The sequence below is a fragment of the Danio rerio genome, chromosome 5 (assembly GCF_049306965.1).
Source record: "Danio rerio strain Tuebingen ecotype United States chromosome 5, GRCz12tu, whole genome shotgun sequence".
Taxonomy (NCBI): Eukaryota; Metazoa; Chordata; class Actinopteri; order Cypriniformes; family Danionidae; genus Danio; species Danio rerio.
In genome coordinates, this window is record NC_133180.1 from 3116080 (window position 1) to 3137862 (window position 21783).

The following is a 21783-nucleotide window of genomic DNA, read 5'->3' on the forward strand; positions in this document are numbered from 1 at the left end:
AGCAAATTCATCGATGTGTAGCTCTACCAATCCTGAACCATGAAAGACAGACGCGACAGCGGAGAGGGATAGGAGAGTAGGAGAGTGAAAAAAAAACCTTGAGAGAACCAGACTCAGTTGGGCACGACCATTTTAATTTCTCCACTGGCCAAAAGTCTTGTGCAGAGCTTCAGTCACCGTGGTGGAGGCTGGAAGCTGGCCTCAGCAAAGACTCATCTGTCCCTGGAGCATCGCTGGAATCAGTCTCATGCTCTCCACTCCCCCATGACCACCAACGCAGCAGCAGCTCAGGATACGGCCTGGTCCCGGATTATGGAAACCTTGGGATCATCTCGTCGCTGGTCTTGGATCCAATCATTGACTCCGCATAATGCTTCAATCCGTAGTAGTGTGACTGCTTATAATAATAGGGCATCACGGTGGCGCAGTAGGTAGCATGATCGCCTAACAGCAAGAAGGTCACTGGTTCGAGTGTGTGTGAATAAGTGTGTATGGGTGTTTCCCAGTACTGGGTTGCAGTTGGAACGACATCCACTGCATTAAACATATGCTGGAATTAGTGGCGGTTCTGGTTGAAATGACACTATAGACATTATATGTTGAAATGACACTATATTTAAATATATACTTAAATCTACTTATATTTAAATATCATACTTCAAATACATTTGTTGAGTCTGTTTGAAACAGCTCCTCACATTTGTTCAAGTTTTTGCCTATCACTGTCTCACAGGTCCATAAAGCTTTGGAGACTCTAGATATGAAAAAATCTCCAGGAATTGATCAAATTGACCCGTATTTCTTACGTCTGGCAGCTGATCTAGTTGCAGAACCTATAGCCTCTTTATTTATCTTAAGTCTCACTTCTAATGTGATACCTAAAATGTGGAAATCTGCTGTGGTTACCCCATTATTAAAACGGGGAGATATTGCAGACCCAAATAATTACCGTCCTATCTTCAGACTGTCGATTTTAGCAAAGGTCTTTGAATCATTGATTAATGACCAACTAAAACAATATTTGTCAGTTAATAATATTTTTCAGGATTATCATTCAGGGTTCATATCTGGACACAGTACTGTTACTGCAGCTACACTGATCTTAGGCTGCTTTCACACCTACACTTTTGTTTTGGAACGTGTCTCGTTTGCCCAGTTAGCGCGGTTCCTTTGGCATATGTGAACAGGGCAATCGCGCTCGGTTCCGCGCCAAAGTAATCGCTCCGAGATCGCTTGAGTGAGGTGGTCTCGGCTCGATTGAAACAAACCCTGGAGCGGTTCGATTGCAGTGAGAAAGCGATCTGATCCGAGCGCGGTTACATCACAGTGTTTTATGGATATGTAATAGGCTTACGGCTATATGAAGTGAGAATTATGAGTAACGCGGGAAGTTTCGCGAGTCTCCGGATGCCCGCAAACGAGTGATGATCTCCCGGTAATCTCGGTCTCTCTCCCGGTCCTCAAATAGGCATCGTCGCGCACCTTTCCCACCCCTCCCCACCGCGCACGCACACCCTGTCAATCACCACCAAACCACCACCTCTCCTGACAGCTTAGCGAGACGCTGCAAAATAAACCCTGACACTCTGACCAATGTGAGGAGAGTTTACTCACACGTGACTTGTTTTTGCTCTTTTGGTCCGATTAGAAACTTTGCAGTGTGAAAGCTAACCACACCAAGAGCAAAGAGCAATGATGACAAGTAATGATTGAACTGGTTTTCTGCAGAAAAAAAATAAGACCAGACTCTGATTTAAAAAGTAAACACGTTTATTTTCATACAGGAATGCATTGTCCACATCTTCAGCAGTACATCGTCATTATATCATTACTGCAGTTACTTATCAAATCTCAGGTTACATATTTTCAGCAATAATAAAGAATAAATGTTGAATGTGCACAGGCAAAGAAACGCAGTGATGCTTAGTGTCCAGAGTTCATTAGTGTTCAGATTCTTCAAGCCACAATGCAAATTACCGAGCACAATGTTCATAAACATACATACATATTCATGTGTAAAAAAATAAGATAACATCGATGTGCCTCATGACTATGGAGGTTGCACGTTTCCCGGATTCGTAGTGTTTCGAAATACTAATAATATTGAGTGCGTTTGTGTTTCTCAGAAGCTTATAAACACAAGTCATGTGTCCTCTTTCAGACTGCAGCACAGACTCTACAGCATCTGAACATCAGACTTTAGTATTCTTGAAGCGCGTAAATGTTGTGAAACTTTAATCAATTCTGGCTCATTTTAACACAACAAATATTGCGTGTGTGTGTGTGTGTGTGTGTGTGTGTGTGTGTGTGTGTGTGTGTGTGTGTGTGTGTGTGTGTGTGTGTGTGTGTGTGTGTGTGTGTGAAGAACTGCAGGTATGGCTAACTTTTTAAATTCACTTACTTTTTTTATTTTTGTTTCAGGGACTTATGTATGTGTGTATGTGTGTGTGTGTGTGTGTGTGTGTGTGTGTGTGTGTGTGTGTGTGTGTGTGTGTGTGTGTGTGTGTGTGTGTGTGTGTGTTTTTGTGACATATCAGGACACAAATCTGTATAATGACATGGGTATGACACAGGTATTACAAAAAGGAGGTGAAATATGAGGACATTGGTGACGTCCTCATTTCTCAAAATGCTTATAAATCACAGAGGATGAGTTTAATCAGAGAGTAAAGCTGGACACTGACTCCTGTGATGGTTGGGTTTAGGGGTAGGGTGGGGTGAGGGCAATACTATATACGCTTTGGACAGTATGAAATGAATGGAAAATAAACAAAACGTGTGTGTGTGTGTGTGTGTGTGTGTGTGTGTGTGTGTGTGTGTGTGTGTGTGTGTGTATGTGTATGTATGTGTGTGTGAAGAACTGCAGGTATAGCTAAGTTTTTATAATCACTTACAGTTTTCTTTCATGTTTGTTTCAGGGACTGCGTGTGTGTGTGTGTGTGTGTGTGTGTGTGTGTGTGTGTGTGTGTGTGTGTATGCCAGAGTGTTTAAATAATACACAGCATCGGAAAAATATCTTTATATAATATTTGTTTTATTCTATAAAGCCCTGATAACGTTTCTTGCTGAATTAAAATAAAAAGTATTGTCATTTAGAGCATTATAGTTTAACTTATCAGAAGGACAAAGGTTTCCATTTTTTGTGATTGGAAATTAGTTTCTGTTGTTAATCTTCTAACTTTTGTTTGAACTTTGTTATTGTAAAACCCCAAATCAGAAAATGTTGGGACAGTACGGAAAACACAAATAAAAAAGAAAGAAGTGGTTTCTAAATTTACTTGGACTTGTTTTGCAGACAATATGACACCGTTTACACTGCCAGTTAAACGTGACCCAATTTCGTTTTTTTGCTCATATGTGACACAGATCAGATCAGGGGTCCGTTCTTCGTAGCTTGCTTAAATGATCTAAGATGATTTGGCAGATCCTGGATCTGTTCCTCTTGATAACTGATTTCTGGCTAATTTGGTTCTTCAAACAAGTTCGTGAATCAAATGTCTGGATGAACTGATCTGAGATCGCTGTGTGTGTTGTAGAGGACTGATCTATCCATCCTCGAAATCATGATCAGCAATGCAATGATTGGCTGACGGCACAGCAGCGTAATGACATCATCTGATTAATATTCAATCATCCATGTGAGCTAAATTAAATCACAGTACACGGTTTGTCAAATGTGACATGCAATAACTTTACACCTTGTTGTGGGCTGCATGCTTGGCCCTTTCATGTGTCAAGAGCAGTTTATTTAGTTTTACAGTTAGAGCGGATTTTTCTTATTATAGTATTATAGTAGCCGGTTTTTAATCGGTGTAAAGAATAACTGGATGTTTACAAAAACATTTGGATATTGGTAAAGACGCTTGCAACTTTTATGAAGCATCACATCACGTCATATTAAATAAACATATAATATTAAATAAAACATAAAAATATCAGAATTTGGTACATACTTTCAGTATTATCTTTGCTTAAACTGAGCCTATCTAATTCTGTTTATGTGAATCGAGCCTGCTTCCGACCAGGTTTGAGCTAGCAGAACTGTTGCTATGACAACAACTCTCGGATCAGCTTTAAAGAACGAAACGATCCTGGATCGTGTCAAATCGTCAATAACCAAATGCAGCTAACTAAGTAATCCACGTACGAACAACGGACCCCTGATCTTTGACTGTAAACACGAAAAAAAGGCATGCATTCGGATATTCAGAGGTGGGTTTCAGGTCTCCTTCATATGTGGAAATAAATCAGCTATAGATGGGACATGTGACAATGCGACTGTCATGTAAACAGGCAGATGGGATTCTCATTTAGGAAAAGACTATAGAAATCATAAGGAACACATTGAATAATGTTTGTTGTCTGCAGTGAAATACAAGTCAGAGTAAATTTGGAAATCACTACTTTCTTTTTTTATTTACGGTTTCCCATACTGTCCCAACTTGTTCTGATTTGGGTTGTAAGTGTATTGCTTTGTATGTACATATGAATGTATTTGTGTTCAAGTAAAGCATAATTAGTTTTATTCCAGTGTCGTTTCCTCCAAAAAAATAATAATTCTACTATTAAAAATGCTCAAATAAAATATCCACAACCAGGGCTTGACATTAACACCTGCCAACCTGCCAAATGCGGGTAGATTTTAAGGTAAGAGAGCCGCTCCCACTAGCCACTTTTTCTGGTTAAAAATCATTTTTAATTGTAGTTTATCGAGAAGCAGCACGACTGAAAAAGAAAGCAGGTGAATAACGAATGAGAGGATGATCACGCGCATGGTGAGACGTAGGCTTTTTCAAGGCTTTCTCACTGATCAGGGCTTTAGTATCACGCACACGGCTGATGGGCACGAGAGTTTAAAAAGCTTACACACTCCCGTTTCCTTGTGCGAAGCAAACATGCAACCCAGGCTCATTCTGAAAACGTAGTCCCGTGGACATTTCTGGACACCGCGTAATACGTCCCGGGAGGTACGTATGGCTGCATTTAATTTTTTTAAGCGAACGCTACAGGGCGGTATGATGCTGTTCCCTTTCCGCTTACCGGCTGACCGCTTACCTCCGTGTGGAGGGCTTTCCCGCCACAACCAGTTTGTCCAGTCAGCTCATCGTGTACGTCAGCAGACTTCAGATGCAGAGAGGAGGAGTTGACCACAGCGACCGGGTTTGAGTCCGGGGAAGAGCGGTTCCAAAAATCAGGTAAGACAAAAACAGAATCCAAAAAATAAAGCGAACAAGTTCATAACAGGGTGAGAACGTGGTGAAATCTGAAAACGTTGTAAAAAAATCAGACGAGGGCTTTTCTAAATTGTTGCTCGGGTTTAGGGAAGTGAGCGGGCGGGCAGGTCAATCGGTAAAATTGGTTGGGTTCAGGGAAGGAGGTGGGTGGGTCGGCCGATTGGCCGGTCGCGCAGTCAATCATTCAGTCAGTCAGACAGCGGCCCCTGGTGGGTTCACTTAAGAACAGCACAGGCGCGAACGGCACTCGTGAGAGACATTCGAGATACGAAAAAGCGCACACAGCGGCCTCTCGCGGATTCGCGAAAAACAAAAACTGCACAAACACATACCTCCCGGGACGTATTTCGCGGCCTCCAGAAACTTCCACAGAACTACGTTTTCAGAATGAGCCTGGGTTGCAAAAATGTCTGCAAATTTGTGCAATCAGTTCTCTTTGAAACAGACTGGACAAAGCTCGTGCACTCACAGTCCTGCTGCTTTTAAAAGCTTTAGATGTTTTTTGTAGGCAGCAGCAGTTCACTTTTTATCATTCTTTGAACAGATTATTAATAGGGCTAACGGTAACTGTGTGCACATGATCATACTTTCATTATGACACGGTATGCTTTCCTTTGCTTACACTTAAATATATACTAATATATATATATGGTTTAATTATCATCCTTTACAATGACATTGCTTTAATAGGAGATTAACTTCCCATTTATGTAAAGTTGACGGGTGGTTTAACTGGACCTTTAGCCTGGACAGACTACTGTGCATAGTTTTAGATACATGATAATAGTTATTTGTAAAATCTTAGATCTTTTTTTTTTTTTAAAGAAAGATTTTGTTGAATAAAAAGTGCATGTAAACAGCTATGTTTAGCTTGTTTTTTAAAAAATTTAATTGATTAAAAATTGTAGCTAAGAAGTAATTAGTAATTTGTATTTTGTAATTTGTAAATTAGTATTTGTTTATTTATTTTTTGTGTCGCCAGAAAAAAAAACTGGTAAATCCTTAATATTGAGTCCTGAAAAGTCATGTGAAATAAGAGCCAATTCCAATGCAACAATTTGAACCACAACCTATTTGCTCATGGTCATTGAGCAAGGTCAAACACAACACAAAACAGTTAAAGGTGCAGTAGGTGATTATCTTCAGAAGCATTTGTTGTTGAGCTGGTTGAAAGTCTCTTCACAGTCTAATAGTAATGATTAAAGTAAATGATCTAAATGTATTTAAATGTATTTTTATATTTTGGGTAAGGCATAAAACAAAAAAATGTTCATCCAATTAAATAGAGTCGGACCGTCATCTCTGATAATTCCGATAAGTAGCCCAATCTGTCTGTCAGCAAATGCAGATTTGAACAACTGCGCAGCCGTTTGTACGCAGCTTCGCCGACCGCTACGCGTTCACGAGAGAGCAGGCGTGCACGATCTGTAAAAGCATGCTGAATCAAAACTTTTTAAAAACCCGAATGAATATTGGAGTTACCTTTGCATGCTGGAGAAAGGATGACACCATGGCTGAAGGATTTCTCTTAGACAGGTAATGTTCTGTTTTAAAACTGTTTTAGCTTCACGCAAAGCTGATGTAAAGTTAGATGTTGTTGTTACAAATGGCTTATATCTTCACAGAAGTGTTGTTCAGCCACTAAAATCTTCCGATGAAAGATTGATAAGACTATTTTCAGTTTCATAAGGTCCTTTTACAGCATCGATAATGCAGATTTTAATTAGTTTAACAACAAAACACAAGTAAATACCGATATTTCGCTTAGCCTCTCCCTATATTGTTTATCATGCAACTCTAATATTCACTCTGAAATAGCATGTCAGTTTGGCTTGCACGCTGCCGGACAAGCACTAGTCGCTTTAACACATGAGAGAGGGTTTTTTTGCGGTGCTCGTGTTTCAGGAGGCGTGGCTCTAGATGGCAGGGGAGGGACTGTAATTCAGAGATTTATGCTAAGCTGTTAGCATTGTGGCAGATCACCTACTGCACCTTTAAATGAATGAGGCATGTGTACATAACACAAAATCTAAATTAAGTAGGTTTAGTCATATTTATGCATATAAAATGCATTTTCCCAACAACAAAATCGTGGCTAGTGAAAATGCAGAGTGGCCAGTAACATTAGAAAACTGCTAGCCACAGTGGCTGGTGATCAAAAAAGTTAATGTCAAGCCCTGACCATAACGTTAATTAGTTTATATGAATGCAATGCGTTTACTTGGCCTGGTTTCTCTCTTATCTATTTGACTCACTGACCTTTGACCTCAGTGTCATCAGTGTTTGTGAGAGCTGATCATCGTTGTGAGTGTTTGTAATGCACATCAAAACACTTTGGCCTCACAAATATAGACTGCTGTGTGTGTATCTATAATAGTAAAGGTCATGCATTTTCTAGCCGTCAGAGCTCCACGGATGTTTTTAGTCCAGCTATGAGAGCTATGGTCATCTACTCATGCAGTTCTGCTCCTGTAATTTTTTATTCTGTGGTTGTCCTGCTGGTGCTCTGGTGAGTGGAGGACTCATTGTGCTGGTGATGGTTGGGAATGTTGAAGTTAGTTGAGTCTGGTTATGGTGAATGCTGTGCTGACGGAAGCCATCAGAAGGAAAACACTGACCAATAAAGTCCCACCGCTGGACCGATAAACCACTCGCCCGTTACGAGGCTGAACGGGTCTGAACGTTCCGACCATCGGCTTCCCATCGCGAAACTTCAGAGAGGAGAAAGCCTGAAGCTGGTTGAAGAAACACAAAGTTAAGGATGAGTAAATAATGAGTAAACAATGTGTAAACTGACTAGTATTTGATGGGTAAATTGAGTAAACGACAAATAATTGATCAAAGGAAGAGTAATTGAAAAAATGACGAGTGATTGTTAAGAAATTGAGTAAATGACAAGTAACTGATGAATAACCGAGTGTATGACATAAATGACAAGTAATTGAGTAAACAGGTGACAAGTAAATCTAAATGACAAGTAAATGAGGAATAATTGAGTAAATTGTGAGTAATTGAGTAAAATGTGAGTAATTGAGTAAATGGTGAGTAATTGAGTAAATGACAAGTAATTGAATAAATGCCAAGTAAATCACAAGTGAATTTGAGTAAATGACATATAAATGATGAGTAATTGATAAATATTGAGTAAATTACAAGTAATTGTTGAGAAATTGAGTAAATGACAAGTAACTGATGATAAACTGAGTGGATGACATAAATGACAAGTAATTAAGTAAATGACAAGTAAATGAGGAATAATTGAGTAAATTGTGAGTAATTGAGTAAATTTTGAGTAATTGAGTAAATGACAAGTAATTGAATAAATGGTAAGTAAATCACAAGTGAATTTGAGTAAATGACATATAAATGATGAGTAATTGATAAATATTGAGTAAATTACATGTAATTGTTGAGAAATTGAGTAAATGACAAGTAACTGGTGATAAACTGAGTGGATGACATAAATGACAAGTAATTAAGTAAATGACAAGTAAATCTAAATTACAAGTAAATAAGGAATAATTGAATAAATGGTGAGTAATTGAGTAAATTGTGAGTGAGTAAATGGTGAGTAATTGAGTAAATGACAAGTAATTGAATAAATTACGTGTAAATCACAAGTAAATTCGAGTAAATGACAAATAAATGATGAGTAATTGATAAATATTAAGTAAATTACAAGTAATTGTTAAGAAATTGAGTAAATGACAAGTAACTGATGAATAACTGAGTGGATGACATAAATGACAAGTAATTGAGTAAATGACAAGTAAATCTAAATGACAAGTAAATGAGAAATAATTGAATAAATGGCAAGTAATTGAGTAAATTGTGAGTAATTGAGTAAATGGTGAGTAATTGAGTAAATGACAAGTAATTGAATAAATGACAAGTGAATCACAAGTAAATTCAAGTAAATGACAAATAAATAATGAGTAATTGATAAATATTGAGTAAATTACAAGTAATTGTTAAGAAATTGAGTAAATGACAAGTAATTGATGAATAACTGAGTGGATGACATAAATGACAAGTAATTGAGTAAATGACAAGTAAATCTAAATGACAAGTAAATGAGAAATAATTGAATAAATGGTGAGTAATTGAGTAAATTGTGAGTAATTGAGTAAATGGTGAGTAATTGAGTAAATGACAAGTAATTGAATAAATGACAAGTGAATCACAAGTAAATTCAAGTAAATGACAAATAAATAATAAGTAATTGATAAATATTGAGTAAATTACAAGTAATTGTTGAGTAATTAGGTAAATGACGTAGTTGAAAATTGAAAGTTTAAATGAAAGTAGTTAAGTAAATGGCGAGTAATTAAGTAAATGATGACAAATTGAGTAAATGAGAAGTAATCAAAGAGTACTTGAGTAGATGAGAAGTAATTGATGAGTAAATGATGAGTAATTGAGTAAATGACAAGCAAATCTAAATGACAAGTAAATGAAGGATAATTAAGTAAATGGTGAGTAATTGAGTAAATGACAAGTAAATGAGGAGTAATTGAGCAAATGGTGAGTAATTGAGTAAATGACGAGTAATTGAATAAATGGCACGTAAATCACAAGTAAATTCGAGTAAGTAAATTATGATAATTTGAGTAAATGAGAAGTAATTGAAGAGTAGTTGAGTAAATGAGAAGTAATTGATGAGTAATTGAGTAAGTTACAGGTAATTGATGAGCATCATTTACTCAAATACTCGTCCTTTACTCAAATACTCATCAGCAATTAAGTAGATGACAAAAATTTGAGTAAATGTCAAGTAAATGAGTAGTAAATTTAAATAACAAGTAGTTAAGTAAATGGCGAGTAAACTATGAAATGGTGAGTAAATGCAGAGTAAATCTAAATGACAGGTAAATCACAAGTGATTGAGTAAATGATGAGTAATTAAGTAAATGACATTGCAAGACAACTAAATGAATAGTAATTGATGAGTAGATGAGAAGTATTTAGTGAATTGTCCATAATAGACAAGTAATTGAGTAGATGATGGGTAATTGAGTAAATGACAAACAACTAAATGAAGAATAATTGACGAGTAATTGATGAATAGATAATTAGTAATTGAGTAAATGCCCTGTAATGTATGAGTAATTGAGTAAATGACAAACAACTAATTGAAAAGCAATTGACTAGTAATTGATGAATAGATTATTAATAATTGAGTAAATGACCCTTAATGTATGAGTAATTGAGTAAATGATGAATAATTAAGTTAATGATAAATGATTGACTAGTAATTGAGTAAATTATGAGTAATTGAGTAAATTGCAAGACAACTAAATGAATTGTAATAGATGAGTAGATGAGAAGTAATTGAGTAAATTGCCTGTAATAGACAAGTTATTGAGTAAATGATGAGTAATTGAGTAAATGACTAACAACTAAATGAAGAGTAAATGACGAGTAATTTATGAATAGATGATTAATAATTGAGTAAATGACCTGTAATGTACGAGTACTTGAGTAAATGATGAGTAATTGAGTAAATGACAAATTATTGACTAGTAATTGAGTAAATGATGTGTAATTGAGTAAATTGCAAGACAACTAAATGTATAGTAATTGATGAGTAGATGATAAGTAATTGAGTAAATTGCCCGTAATAGACAATTAATTGAGTAAATGATGAGTAAATGACAAACAACTAATTAAAGAGCAATTGAAGAGTAATTGATGAATAGATGATTAATAGTTGAGTAAATGTCCCGTAATGTACGAGTACTTGAGTAAATGATGAGTAAATGAGTAAATGACAAACAACTAATTGAAGAGCAATTGACGAGTAATTGATGAATAGATGATTAATAGTTGAGTAAATGTCCCGTAATGTACGAGTACGTGAGTAAATGATGAGTAATTGAGTAAATGACAAACAACTAATTGAAGAGCAATTGACGAGTAATTGATGAGTAGATGATTAATAATTGAGTAAATGACCGAAATGGACAAGAAATTAAGTAGATGATGGGTAATTGAGTAAATGACAAGACAACTAAATGATGTGTAATTGACAAGTATTTGATGAGTAGATGATGAGTAATTGAGTAAATGACTCGTAATGGACAAGTAATTGAGTAAATGACGAGTAAATCTTAATGTCTAGTAAAACACAAGTAATTGAGTGAATGACGAGTAAATCTAAATGTCAAGTAAATCACAAGTAATTAAGTAAATTACAAGTGATTGAGTAAACAACAAGACAACTAAATGAAGAGTAATTGATGAGTAGATAATGAGTAATTGAGTTAATGACCCATAATTGACAAGCAATTGCGTAAATGACGAATAGTTAAGTAAATGTTGAGCAATCGATGAGTAATTGAGTAAATGACGAGTAATTGACGAGTAAATGTTGAGTAGATGATGAATAGTTGACGAAATCAATAAATCAATTATTAAAACCAGTCAAGAGCAGCACAAAAGCACACTCCGGTAAACAGTAAGTGTGTGAATAATGTGTGTAGGCGGTATCAGTGTTTCAGTACCTGTTCACTGTCCAGGGGAATGGGCTTTTCAAACACCGTCCACACCACAGCCTCGGTGCATCCCGGTGTGGTCAGTGACCCGTCATACCGGTAATAATTGGTCATGTTCACTTCAGGCAGGATGAGCTGATTCAGAGAGATCTTACGAAGAGTCGTGTTGCCATCTGTGTGTATGAAAACAGTTATTTAGATGGAGAGGGGTCTGCCTGCAGACTCGGTGCAGATGCAATCTGAGCTGCATTCAATGCTTTTTAATGTGCTCACCTAACCCCACCCCTAACCCCACCCCTTACAGTGATGTCACTAGCTGAAAAAATAGAGAAAAACAGATGATAAATATTTCTAATAGATCTTAGTGTTCTGAAATTTGAGGTTTTTGCAACAGTCATATGTTTTTGAATATCTGCAGGCTGCATTTATTCATTAAAAACATGATAAAAACTGTCATATTGTGAAATATTAATATGATTTGATGATTAAAATAACCTGTATTATTATTATTATTATCATTATTATTATTATTATTATTGTAACCCACCGGTCCTACTGCACCGGTAATCGATACAGTGGTTCTTTGATGGGGGTCGGTTGATCTAACAAGGAGACTAAAGACCATGGCCTCTAATGTCGCCAGAACACCTTTTGAGGTCAGAGGAGTGAGGTTTACCTGCATAGCACTTCACTAGCTGGCTAGCCTTCATTATATTATTATTATCAGTGTTTAATTTGTGAATTGCGAGGTCCCGGAACAGATCGGGGTAACGGATCCGGCCAAGTTGCGGACCATGGTAAAGAGCAGCAGGGTTGTCGCGGACGAAAGGGAAAAGGGTTGGGGAGTTGCGGAAAAAAGTAAATGTGAACAGCGGATGGGGGAGGAGGGTGGTTGAGGAGGGGTAATATGAGGTGCCCTCACACAAATTAAGCCCTGATGATGATTGTTATTATAATTGAAAACAGTTGCTCCTTCGTTTGTTCTGGAAATTGTGACTTATTTTTTTATTAATAAAACTTATTTATTCAATAATACAGTAAAATAACAATAATGTAAAATATTATTGCAATTTAACATAACATTTTTCTGAATGAATATATTGTAAACTGTCATATAATTCTGTGATGAAAAGCTGCATTTTTAGCATCATTACTTCAGTCTTCAGAGTCATGTGATCATTAAGAAATCATTATAATATGTTAATTAAAATAACATTCCTGATTAGTATCAATGCTCATTAATTTTTTTGGGAAATTGTGACATTTTTTTTTTTTTCATTATTACAAAGTTTTATTTGAAACATTAATCTTTTGTAAAATTATAAATGTCACTTTATGCCTTGATTTATTTAGTGCATTTATGTTTTCAAAAATACAACGAAAACAGTAATATTCTTATATATTATTACAAATTAAAATAACTATTTTGTAAATGAATATATTGTAAATTGTAATTTATTTCTGTGATAAAATGCTGAATATTCAGCATCATTACTCCAGTCATAATCATTCGGAAATCATTATAATGTATTTTTGCAGCATCAGCATTTTTGCATGCAAATATATGCACAAGTATATGAAATGCATGTATTTAAACCAAGTCATATTATAATTATTTTAATATGTAAAAACTGAACGCAAAGCATAATAATAAACATTGTGGAAAAAAATGCTGTAATAAAAGTGTGTAATATCTGGTCTTACTTGTGTTCTGTACGCTGCGCAGTGCGTGTGCGAACAGGTCATATTTTCTGTTTGTGGTGCTGGACACCTGCCAGATAGCAATGACGATAGTATAAAGTCAAAATATAACATCAGAAACTTTAATTCATTCATTTTAAAGCTGAAACAGATCAGACCTCATAGAAAAATCCCAGCACAGCCACTCCAGACGGGTCTTTGAGAGCGTCTTCAATCCGGATGTATTTCTGCTTCATGTGCACAATGTGCAGCTGGCGAGACAGGAAAATGAGACTTTATTTAAATTCATTCATTCATTTTATTTTTGGCTTAGTCCCTTTATTATTCCAGGGTCGCCACAGCGGAATGAACCACCAAATTATCCAGCATATGTTTTACACATCTCTGGGAAACATCCATACACACAAATTCACACTCATTCACACTCATACACTTCGGATAATTTAGCCTACCCAATTCAGCTGTAGCGCATGTGTTTGGACTGTGGGGGAAACCAGAGCACCCAGAGGAAACCCACGTGAATGCGGGGAGAACATGCAAACTCCACACTGAAACGCCAACTGACCAAGCCAAGGCTCAAACCAGCGACCTTCTTGCTGTGAGGCGACAGCACTACCTACTGTGCCACTGTGTTGCCCATTTGTTTATATGTTTTTTAATAATAATAATAATAATATGCTTATGTTGATTAATCCTAGGTGGTTCATTCCCCTGTGGCGATAAATACGGCACTAAACTGAAGGAAAATGAATTAATCCTTATTTTAACAGTACACTCTAACAGATGCTGGCTTATTTAAACCCAAATGGTAAAATAAGGACACACATTGGTCTTATTAATTTAATTCAGAACCCACGAGCTGGTTTAGTCAGTGTTACACCCAGAATTGGGTTGAAATAACCCAGCATTTTTTAGAGTGTAAAGAGATATTAATGTAATTCATTATGTAAATCAAATGTGGTCTCAGTTCATTAAAATGCAATTAAAGGTGTGTAGGAACAAATTAAAGCAAATGGAATAACAATGGTAGATTAGTCTCTTTTTTCGAATCATATTTCAATGCAATGCTTGACTTTCACGATTCAATGTTTTTCTTTAAAAATAGCTTAATATTTCTGTAAACTAACAATAATATGCCAGCTGAAAACTGAAGAAGCAAAACTGACATGAAGTATGACCGTGTTTCTTTGTGTGTTATTCACATTAAAAGTTTTATATAACATCTCATGTAATACATTCATAGCATTTGAATTGGCCATGTTTTAAAAATATATTTGAAATATAGCATGGCCTCCCAATCATCCCCATCCACTGAATTGGCTCTATCACTGTCTCTCCACTGCACCAATAGCTGGTGTGTGGTGAGCACATTGGCGCCGTTGTCCTGTGGCAGCCGTTGCATCATCCAAGTGCTGCACACTGGTGGTCGTGTGGAGAGATTGTGAAGCGCTTTGGGTGTATGACCATACACAATAAATGCGCTAAATAAATACACATTACATTACATATTTGAAATATATGCTTTGAAATATATAGTTGAAGTCAGAACTATTAGCCCCCCCTTTGTATATTGTTTTTTATAAATTTTCCAAATGATGTTTAACAGAGCAAGGACATTTCCAGAGTATGCCTAATAATAATTTTTCTTCTGGGGAAAGTCTTATTTGTTTTATTTTGGCCAGAATAAAAGCAGTTTTTTTTTTTTTAAAGCCATTTTAAGGTCAATATTATCAGCCCTTTTAAGCAATATTTGTTCTCCGCTAGTCTACAGAACAAACCATCATTATACAATAACTTGCCTAATTACCCTAACCTGCCTAGTTACCCTAATTAACCTAGTTAAGCCTTTAAATGCCACTTTAAGCTGTATAGAAGTGTCTTGAAGAATATCTAGTCTAATATTATTTACTGTCATCATGACAAAGATAAAATAAATCAGTTATTAGAGATGAGTTATTAAAACTATTATGTTTAGAAATGTGTTGAAGAAATCTGCTCTCCTTTAAACAGAAAAAGGGGAAAAAATAAACAGGGGGCGAATAATTCTGACTTCACTATATAATAATAAAATAATAACAATTATTATAATCCTGTGTATTACAGAGTTCCATAAATAAATCTGATTTATTTACAAACCTAATATTGATCATATATGCTGCACAATGATTAACAGAGGTTGCCAAAAATCATGTTTTAATGCAAAATGATGTGTGTGTATTTAATATTTGTGATTTGCTCTCTGACAGACTGGTGCTACCAGACACAAGTGAGCTGTGATTCCCACTGTAAAGGTGAGCATGAGTTTATTAATGTTCAGTTCTGTTGTCTCGTTGAGGGAAAGTTATCATATTTAATTATATTATTGGCTAATAACTCAGGGGCACTAATAATTCTGACTTCAACTATTTATTTTACATTTTAATATGTTGTAATAGTTTTCTCATGTGATGTTTAGCATTTTTTGCTGTTTACAAAAGTTAAATATATATATATATATAGTGCTCTGCATATATAAGTATGCCCTCAACAAATCTCTCACTTAAATGAATATTTTCTATAGGAAGCTATACAATATTATATTTGTGCATATACATTAGATTAGTAAGTACTGAAGCCAAATCTGGAGCTAATATAGCAAAATAACTTAGAATATCGGTTCAAAAATTAGTAGGCCAAATGTATAAGTTCTAGAAAAATTTTTAAAAATTTTTTTTAGAAAAACAAAGCACAATCGCGCTCAGAATCTTATTTTACATCTTGAAAAAAGTCACTTTAACATGATTGGTGTAAAAATAAGTTGATTCAATGTGAACACGTGGGATCAACAAAGCAAAAGCCCTCTATTAACAACCCCTGAGCTTATGACAGCTCTGTCTTTACGAATGCAGATGAATAAGGTTTTTGTTCTGACCTCCATTGGATACTGCTCTCCATCAATGGTGTGTTCAGAGCCTGGGCCGCTGCTGATGCCCCAGTGCAGGTGAAACTGCACAGCTTTATATGGTTCTGCCAGATTTCCTCCAGAAATAGTGGCTGGGACAGGAATACTGACCTGAACTGAAGCAAAGACGATAAAACCGCAGTCATTACAGAGAGAAAACAGCTAAAGTCAGCCATTCAAGAGTAGGGATGTAACGGTATTGTAAATACCGTCATACTTGAGAGGACAAACCATACCGTCATACCGTCATATTAAATTTTTTCGATATTACCGAAGTCGCATGACTCGGTAAAACTATAGGTCTTCTGAGAAAATTTGCTCAGGCGAATGAAGCGAACGGGAGGTAGCTGAAACTTCATTTCCCATCAGCCCCGGCGTGGCCATAATCCTTTGCGGTCTGTTGTCGCTACAGATCCAGTAATGCGGAAATGGAGTGTGCTGCTAGTAGCGGAGATGAAAAAAAGATGGAAATGATCGAACCTAAAGCGGGTGTTGTCGCCGCGCGCGTGCTGAATAGCGGTGCTGTCGCGCGCGTTCTGATCAGCTGTGTTGTGGCGCGCGTATTGTAAAGCGCCGAGGGGGGGTTGAGCGCGCATACTCAAGAGAGGTGTTTTCGCGCGCCTACTGAAGGGCTGGACTGGACGGAGGTTGTGTCGCGTCGCGGGGGCACTTTTGATCGTTTTGGAAGGGCATTTTCTATCCAAGACTAAAAAGGGCATGTGCACTGCACAGGTTGAGCCCTATGTGTGCACGTGCCTGCAAGTTGGGGAATACGACTAATAACAGTCATGGGGACTGCAGAAACACAGCACACTGTTCAGATTGATGCAGACATTGACTTGTACCGCAAAGAGATCTCTATCTCACTCATGGTTTGTCCTCTCAAGTGGGGGAAAGACAATGCACAACGTTACCCACTGCTGTCAACATGGGCCAAGTCATATCTCTCTTGTCCCAGAAACCTCAGTCCCAAATGAGAGGGTTTTTTTCTGTTGCAGGGGACATTGTAAATACCCAGAGATACCAGCTTTTACCAGATTATATTTATATGATAATTTTCCTTTAAACCCATCTCTATCTAAGTGAGTGATTAAATGTTAAATGTGATGAGTTTTCAACAATACTAAATTGAAACTTTATTTTTTTACATGGTTTAATAATTTTTTGTTATTAAAATTGAAGTTCCTGTTTCAAAGCTAACAGATAGATGGCTAATTTGTATGTCATTGACACTTTTGGCACTTTTTTGGAGTATTTTCAAAAGTTTTTTTTTTCCTGTAAATGATTCAATAAATACCGTACCGTGACATTCATACCGAGGTATTACCGTACCGTGAAATTCTGATACCGTTACATCCCTATTCAAGAGGGATTCACTCAGAAACAGATTCATTCAAAATGCTGATTCATTTACAAGGACAGCAAGTGACTAACTGACTCTCTTTATGAATGAATCATTGAATCACTGACTCAAATGATTATTTCAAATTGCTGATTCATTTACAAGGACAGCACGTGACTGTGTGACCCTCTTTATGAATGAATCATTGAATCACTGACTCAAATGATTCATTCAAAATGCTGATTCATTTACAAGGACAGCAAGTGACTAATGAATCTCATTTAAAAATGAATCATTGAATCACTGAGTCAAATGATTAATTTAAATATTAATTTAAAAATGCTGATTAATTTACAAGGACAGCAAGTGACTGTGTGACTTTCTTTATGAATGAATCATTGATTTATTGACTCAAATGATTCACTAAGAAAAAAATTCGTTCAAAACACTGATTCATTTACAGGGACAGCAAGTGACTAATGACTCTCTTTATGAATGAATAATTGAATCACTGACTCAAATTATTCATTTAAAATGCTGATTCATTTACAAGAACAACAACTGACTACGTGACTCTCTTTATGAATGAATCATTGGATCGCTTACTCAAATGATTCACCCAAAAACAGATCCATTCAAAATACTGATTTATTTATTAACAAACACATGAAGTAACTAAGTGACTTGCTTTATGAATGAATCATTGAGCTTAAAAATTTCATTCATTCATGATTCACTGAAATTGATTCATTCATTCATGATTCATTCAAACAGATTAATTCATTTATAGCAAGTGACTCAAATGAAACCAATTCATTAAAAATGCTGATACATTTACAAAGACAGCACGTGACTGCGTGACTCTCTTTATGAATAAATCATTGAATTATTGACTTAAATAATTCATTCAAAAAGTGATTCATTCAAAATGCTGATTCATTTACAAGGACAGCAAGTGACTAATGACTCTCTTTATCAATGAATCATTGATTCACTGACTCAAATGATTCATTCAAAATGATACTTCATTTACAAGAACAGCAAGTGACTAAGCGACTCTTAATGAATGAAACTAAGTCATTCAAAATGCTGATTTATTTACAGACACAGCAAGTGACTAATAATTTACTCTCTTTATGAAGGAATCATTGAGTTATTGACTCAAATGATTCATTTATTTACAATTCATCCAAACAGATTAATTCAAAGAGAAAACCATTACAAACACAGCAAGTGACTAAGTAACTCTCTTTATGACTGAATCATTATATCACTGACTCAAATGATTCACTCAGAAACAGATTCACTCAAACAATGATTCATTAACGAACACAGCAAGTGACTTTCTTTATGACTAAATCATTGAATCGCTTACTTAAATAATTCATTCATTCACAATTTATTCAAACAGAAGCATTCATTCAAACCATTGCAAACACAGCAAGTAACCAAGTGATTATGAATGAATCGTGTCACTGACCCATATGATTCATTCAGTAGCAGATACATTCAAGTCGCTGGTTCTTTTACAAACAAAGCAAGTGACTAAGTGACTTTATGAATGAATCATTGAAACACTGACTCAAATGATTTGCTCTGAAGCAGATTCAGTCAATACAAACACAACAAGTGACCAAGTGAGCCTATGAATGAATCATTGAATCACTGACCCGAGTGTCCATTGTTCTTCAATGTGCCATCGAACACGGTCTGGTATCCAGTGAATCTGAAAGGTGTCAATCGCTCGTCCAGCTTGGTTTGCTTGGTCACTATGTTTATGGGTGACTGTCTGTCCTTCCCGCAGTCTGCATTGACTTCTCTCCATTTCTCTGGACCTGAGAAAAACATGCAGACGCAATATTAGACTGATTTTTGCTTCTGTAAATAAGTACGGAAGTCTTGAGAGGCCAGTTCGGTCTTGTTTTCTTGTGATCCCGACTTATTTTGTTAATAATTATTCAATTCATTCATTCATTTACAATTAATTCAAACAGGTTCATGCATCCACGATTCATTCAAAGAGATTCGTTTATTTAAACCATTACAGACACAGCAAGTGACTAAGTGACTCTCTTTATGAATTAACAATTGCATCACTGACTCAAGTGATTCATTTCTTTACAGTTAATTCAAACAGATTTATTTATTCACGATTCATTCAAAAAGATTCATTCATTCAAACCATTACAAACACAGCAAGTGACTGACTTCCTCTTTGAATGAAACATTGATTCACTGACTCATGATTCACTCAGAAACGGATTCATTCATTCAAACCATTACAACCACAGCAAGTGACTAAATGGCTCTTTATGAATGAATCATTTAATCACAGACTCAAAAGATTCATTCAGAAACAGATTCACTCAAATGCTGATTCATTAACAAACACCGCAAGTGACTCTTTTTATGACCGAATCATTCATTCACAATTAGTTTAAACAGATTTATTCATTCAAACTATTACAAACACAGCAAGTGACTAATCATTGATCAATCATTGAATCACTGACTCAAATGATTCACTCAGAAACAGATTAGTTAAAATGCTGATTCATTTACAAGTGTGACTCTGTGACTCTCTTTATGAATGAATCATTGAATCAAAATGCTGATACAATTACTAGGACAGCAAGTGACTAAATGACCCTTTATGAATGAATAATTGAATCACTGACTCAAATGATTTATTTAGAAACTGATTTATTCAAAATGCTGATTCATTTACAAGCACAGTAAGTGACTGTGTGACTTTCTTTATGAATGAATCATTTAAATATTGACTCAAATGATTCACTCAGAAACAAATTCATTCAAAATGCTGATTCATTTACAGGGACAGCAAGTGACTAAGTGACTCTCTTAATGAATGAATCATTGAATTTTTGCCTTAAATCATTCATTCAAAACTCTGATTCATTTACAAGGACAGCAAGTTACTAAATTACTCTTTTTTTTTCTGGAAAAAAATTATTGAATCACTGACTCAAATGATTTATTCAGAAACAGATTCATTTAAAATGCTGATTCATTTACAAGGACAGCAATTGACTAATGACTTTCTTTTATGAATGAATCTTTGAATCACTGACTCAAATGATTATTTCAAAATGCTGATTCATTTATAAGGACAGCAAGTGACTAAGCGGCTCTCTTTATGAATGAATCATTGGATCGCTGACTCAAATGATTCAATCAGAAACAACCTCATTCAAAACACTGAAACATTTGCAGACACGGCAAGTGTTTAAGTGACTTTTTTTGTGAATGAATCATTGAATCACTGACTCAAATGATTCACTCAGAAACAGATTAGTTCAAATGCTGATTCATTTGCAAGCACAGCAAGTGACTAAGTGACTCTAATCATTGAATCACTGACATTAATTAATTAATTAATTATTATTTTTATTATTTTATTATTTCATTATTTTATTATTATTTTTATTTTTTAATTAATTAATTAATTAATTGGTGACCCGGTCACCAAAAATGTAAATTTAATGCGTCCTTTCCACAAGTTATTTACAATTACGGTTAAAGCCCTGTGAATCCCTGCAAATAATGCAATATAAAATAACCACTGGGTGCTTATCTAGGACATCCTCTAAGAAGAAGCAAGAAAAAAAAGGTCGTAAACTCAAACAACTATGAAAATGTATTCATGATTAAGATAAAACTAGAAAGAAAAATATTATATTGAATATAACGTAATTAAATATGATAACTTTCCCTCAACGAGACAGCAGAACTGAACATTAATAAACTCATGCTCACCTTTACAGTGGGAATCACAGCTCACTTGTGTCTGGTAGCACCAGTCTGTCAGAGAGCAAATCACAAATATTAAATCAACACACATCATTTTGCATTAAAACAGGATTTTTGGCAACCTCTGTTAATCATAATGCAGCATATATGATCAATATTAGGTTTGTAAATAAATCCGATTTATTTCTGGAACTCTGCAATACACAGGATTATATATATATATATATATATATATATATATATATATATATATATATATATATATATATATATTTCTTTATTTTATATATATATATATAT

The 21783-nt window shown here is 35.5% G+C and overlaps 1 protein-coding gene across 2 annotated transcripts in view; it reads right to left on the bottom strand.

Moving 5' to 3' along the window:
- Positions 1 to 5967: 5967 nt before the first annotated feature.
- ca4a (carbonic anhydrase IV a) overlaps positions 5968 to 21783 on the bottom strand; it is a 42215-nt gene continuing 26399 nt past the window's right edge. The window contains exons 2-8 of one of the 2 annotated variants that reach the window (XM_073950440.1): positions 21490 to 21534; positions 19383 to 19547; positions 16341 to 16486; positions 13588 to 13680; positions 13433 to 13499; positions 11738 to 11901; positions 5968 to 7969 (exon numbers count right to left, since the gene is read on the bottom strand). In XM_073950440.1, the coding sequence (XP_073806541.1) occupies positions 7790 to 7969; positions 11738 to 11901; positions 13433 to 13499; positions 13588 to 13680; positions 16341 to 16346 (510 nt within the window). In that variant the 5' untranslated portion in view covers positions 16347 to 16486; positions 19383 to 19547; positions 21490 to 21534 and the 3' untranslated portion in view covers positions 5968 to 7789. The remainder of the gene's footprint in view (positions 7970 to 11737; positions 11902 to 13432; positions 13500 to 13587; positions 13681 to 16340; positions 16487 to 19382; positions 19548 to 21489; positions 21535 to 21783) is intronic. The other variant, NM_001114407.2, reaches the window with a different exon arrangement.